The sequence below is a fragment of the Chiloscyllium plagiosum genome, chromosome 20 (genome assembly GCF_004010195.1).
Source record: "Chiloscyllium plagiosum isolate BGI_BamShark_2017 chromosome 20, ASM401019v2, whole genome shotgun sequence".
NCBI lineage: Eukaryota > Metazoa > Chordata > Chondrichthyes > Orectolobiformes > Hemiscylliidae > Chiloscyllium > Chiloscyllium plagiosum.
Genome location: NC_057729.1, coordinates 284,049 through 289,057, shown reverse-complemented (window position 1 = coordinate 289,057; position 5,009 = coordinate 284,049). Strand labels below are relative to the sequence as shown.

The 5,009-nt window shown below is 44.8% G+C and overlaps 1 protein-coding gene across 1 annotated transcript in view; it reads left to right on the top strand.

Moving 5' to 3' along the window:
- npepl1 (aminopeptidase like 1) overlaps window positions 1-5,009 on the top strand; it is a 35,409-nt gene that overhangs the window by 26,484 nt on the left and 3,916 nt on the right. The window contains exon 10 of the mRNA XM_043710042.1: window positions 3,970-4,146. Coding sequence (XP_043565977.1) covers window positions 3,970-4,146 — 177 coding nt within the window. The remainder of the gene's footprint in view (window positions 1-3,969; window positions 4,147-5,009) is intronic.

The window sequence follows — 5,009 nt, the reverse complement described above, 5'->3', positions numbered from 1 at the left end:
GGATGCTGCCTGACCTGCTGCGCTTTTCCAGCAACACATTTTCAGCTGCTTGCTTTCATTGACTGTTGTACACGAACGCCTAGATCTTGTTGTACTGCCCCTTTACCTAACTTGACTCCATTTAGGTAGTAATCTGCCTTCCTGTTCTTGCCACCAAAGTGGATAACCACACATTTATCCACATTAAACTGCATCTGCCATGCATCCGTCCACTCACCTAGCCTGTCCAGGTCACCTTGTATTCTGATCCCTGCGGTACCCCACTGGTCACAGCCTGCCATTCCGAAAGGGAGCCATTTATCACTACTCTTTGTTTCCTGTCAGCCAACTAGTTTTCAATCCATGTCCGTATTTTGCCCCTAATACCATGAGCCCTAATTTTGCTCACTAACCTCCGATGTGGGACTTTATCAAAGGCTTTCTGAAAGTCCAGGTATACTACATACACTGGATCTCCCTTGTCCATCTTCAGAATTACATCCTCAAAAAATTCCAGAAGATTAGTCAAGCATGGTTTCTCCTTCATAAATCCACGCTGACTCTGACCTATCCTGTTACTGCTATCCAGATGTGTCGTAATTCCATCCTTTATAATTGACTCCAGCATTTTTCCCATCACTGAGGTCAGACTAACTGGTCTATAATTCTGTTTTCTCTCTCCCACCTTTCTTAAAAAGTGGGACAACATTAGCCACCCTCCAATCCGCAGGAACTGATCCTGAATCTATTGAACATTGGAAAATGAACACTAATGCATCCACTATTTATTGAGCCACCTCCTTCAGTGGAGAAAGTGAGGTCTGCAGATGCGGGAGATCAAAGTTGAAGCTTTATTGCTGGAACAGCACAGCAGGTCAGGCAGCATCCAGGGAACAGGAGATTCGACGTTTCGGGCACAGGCCCTTCTTCAGGATTCCTGAATAAAGTTTCAACACCTCCTTCAGTACCCTGGGATGCAGACCATCAGGTCCTGGGGACTTATCAGCCTTCAGACCTAACAGTCTCTCTAACACCATTTCCTACCTAATATAAATTCCCTTCAGTTCCGGTCATTCAGCCACTATTACATCTGGGAGATGTGAGTGGCACGGTGGCACAGTGGTAGCACTGTTGCCTCACAGCGCCAAAGACCCGGGTTCAATTCACGCCTCAGGCAACTGTCTGTGTGGAGTTTGCACGTTCTCCCTGTGTCTGCGTGGGTTTCCTCCGGGTGCTCCGGTTTCTTCCCACAGTCAAAAAATGGTGAATTGGCTAAATGCTAAATTGCCCGTAGTATTAGGTGAAGGGGTAAATGTAGGGGAATGGGTCTGGGTGGGTTGCTCTTTGGAGGGTCGGTGTGGACTTGTTGGGCCGAAGGGCCTGTTTCCGCATTGTAATTAATCTAATCTAAGTAATCTAATTGCTGGTGTCTTCCCCAGTGAAGACAGATCTAAATTACCAATTCAACTCTTCTGCCATTTCTTTTTTCCCCGTAATAAATTCACCCATTTCTGTCTTCAAGGGCCCAATTTTAGTCTTAACCATTTTTTTTTCTTTACACATATCTAAAAAAGCCTTTACTATCCTCTATGGTTTTGGCCAGTTTCTCTTCGTACCTTGTTTTTTCTTTACGGGGTATTTCCTTTTTGGGTTATCCTCTGTTGTTCTTTAAAAGCTTCCCAGTCCTCCGATTTCCTACTCATCTTTGCTATGTTATATTTTTTCCCTTTTGTCTTTATATGGTCCTTAACTTCCTTCGTCAGCCACAGCCACCCCTGCCTCCCCTTAGGATCTTTCTTCCTTTTTGGAATGAACTGATCCTGCATCTTCTGCATTATACCCCCAAATACCTGCCATGTTGCTCCACTGCCATCCCTGCAAGGGTATTGCACCATTGAACTTTGGCCAGCTCCTCCCTCATAGCTCCATAGTTCCCCTTATTCAACTGAAATATTGTCACTTCCGATTCTACCCTCTCCCTTTCAAACTGCAGATTAAAGCTTATTGTATTGTGGTCACTACCTTCTAATGGCTCCTTTACTTCGAGGTCCCTGATCAAATCCGGTTCGTTGCACCACACCAGATCTAGAATTGCTTTCTCCCTGGTAGGCTCCAGCAGAAGCTGTTCTAAGAATCCAACTCTGAGGCCCCTTTCTTGGGGTCCAGTACTATCCTGCTTCTCCCAGTCTACCTGCATGTTGAAATCCCCCATAACAACTGTAGTAATATCTTTGCGACAGGCTAATTTCTGCTCCTTATTCAACTTACACACTATATCCAGGCTACTGTTTGGGGGTCTGTAGATAACTCCCATTAGGGTCTTTCTACCCTTAGAATTTCTCAGCTCTATCCATACTGACTCTACATCCCCTAATTCCAGGTCCCCCTGCACAAGGGACTGAATTTCATTCCTTACCAACAGGACCACCCCACCCCCTCTGCCCATCAGTCTGTCCTTACGATAGCACATATAGCTTTGAATATTCATTTCCCAGGCCCTGTCCACTTGAAGCCACGTCTCAGTTATCCCCACAACATCGTAACTGCCAATTTCCAAAACAGCCTCAAGCTCATCCATCTTATTTCTAATGCTTCGTGCATTCATATATATTTTTAATTTATTACTCCCCTCACCCTTCCTATTAATCCCTATTTCACTTGACTTTACGGCATGATCCTTTTTTGAGTTTTCTGCTCCATTGATTCCCTTGTCTTTCTTGACTTCTCTTGTTCTAACTTTCCCTTTAACTTCCTTCTTAAATTTCCAGTTGGTCCCCTCCCCCTGCTATTTAGTTTAAACGCAGCTGTATTGCAGTGCCAAACCTACCTGCCAGAATGCTGGTCCCCCACCTATTAAGGTGCAACCCGTCCCTATTGTATAATTTATCCTGACCGCTAAACATACCCCAGTGATCCAAGAATTTAAATCCTTGCAGGACTTATTTAAATCTTAGCAGGACTTATACACTTAATAGTAAGGTCTTCGGGAGTGTTGCTGAACAAAGAGACCTTGGAGTATAGGTTCACAGCTCCTTGAAAGTGGAGTCGCTCGTAGATAGGATAGTGAAGAAGGCGTTTGGTATGCTTTCCTTTATTGGTCAGAGTATTGAGTACAGGAGTTGGGAGGTCATGTTGCAGCTGTACAGGACCTTGGTTTGGCCACTGTTGGAATATTGCGTGCAATTCTGGTCTCCTTCTTATCGGAAAGATGTTGTGAAACTTGAAAGGGTTCAGAAAAGATTTATAAGGATGTTGCCAGGGTTGGAGGATTTGAGCTACAGGGAGAGGCTGAACAGGCTGGGTCTGTTTTCCCTGGAGCATCGGAGGCTGAGGGGTGACCTTATAGAGGTTTACAAAATTATGAGGGGCATGGATAGGGTAAATAGACAAAGTCTTTTCCCTGGGGTCGGGGAGTCCAGAACTAGAGGGCATAGGTTTAGGGTGAGAGGGGAAAGATATAAGGAGCAACTTTTTCACACAGAGGGTGATACGTTTATGGAATGAGCTGCCAGAGGATGTGGTGGAGGCTGGTACAATTGCAACATTTAAAGGCATTTGGACGGGTCTATGAATAGGAAGGGTTTGGAGGGATATGGGCCGGGTGCTGGATTGGGTTGGGATATCTAGTTGACATGGACCAAAGGGTCTCTTTCCATGCTGTACATCTCTATGACTCTAAATAGTGTTAGAATCAGGTTCTTTGAGTTTGCAGGACAATAGAATACACACAATTGCAAAACTGTGAATAGCTCATTAAATCTGTTATGGTTCCTTTGATCACTCCAAACATTACTTGGATACCTGTGTAATTCTAGAACTAATACACCCAAAAGAGAGCTGACCCACACAGGGGATGTGTGTATTTATCAGACTAAAATCAATCCAGGCTCACCCGGTAGCTTTAGTGACTCTACATAATCTCAGGCAGGTTGCAGGTCCTTGTGACAGTAATGCAAGAGTCTGGTGTAATTAGATGTTCTCTCTGTGCAGGGTATATCTACAGGAAAATACCATGCTGCTGTGCTGTGCAACACTGAAGAATGGGAGATGGCCTGTGTTAAGGCTGGACGGACTAGTGGGGACCTGGCCCACCCTCTTGTCTACTGCCCTGAACTCCATTTCAGTGAGTTCACCTCTGCCGTGGCTGATATGAAGAACTCTGTGGCTGTAAGTGTATTCCTAATTCCTGGGGACCCTGTGCTTATTGAGTGGGAGGTAGTGAGATTATGTTTGTATTTGTCTTTGTTTTCCTTTTGACATTAGCTTTTGGAGGGAGGAGGGGCCAAGGGCGTGGTTTAGTTTCACACTGGAGTTATGAAGCACCTCTCAGCCTCAGAATGTTCCAAAGTACTTTGCAGCTAACTAAGCTCTTTTGAAGTGTAATTGTGATGTTATACAGGAAACACAAAAGTCAATTTGCATTTTGCAGCCTTCCACTAATAGCTAGGAAATAATAACCAGGAAGTACGTTTTCCGGATTATGACTGGGGGCTAAATATTTGCCAGGACAACTGGGAAAGGAGAGGAGATCTCGGTTTAATGACTCTCACAGTACAGCTCTCCCTTTGTGCTGTGCTTGAGTGGTAGCCTGACTTATCACAGCAAGCCTCTGAAATGGGATGCAAGCTAAAACCTTTTGACACTGAGACAAAAGTGGTACCACTGAGCTACAGTTGACAGATTAAAGAAGCATTGGTGGGACATTTGTCTTTGTGCAAAAGACAAACAATGCTGTCAAAGTTGAACCAACATAGTGCTGATTAGAGAACATAGAACAATACAGGCCCTTCGGCCCTCGATGTTGCGCCGACTTGTGAACTATTCTCAGCCTGTCCCCCTGCACTATCCCATCATCATCCACGTGCTTATCTAAGGATTGTTTAAATCTCCCTAATGTGGCTGAGTTGACTACATTAGCAGGTAGGGCATTCCACACCCTTACCACTCTCTGAGTAAAGAACCTGCCTCTGACATCTGTCTTAAATCTATCACCCCTCAATTTGTAGTTATGCCCCCTCGTACAAGCTGAC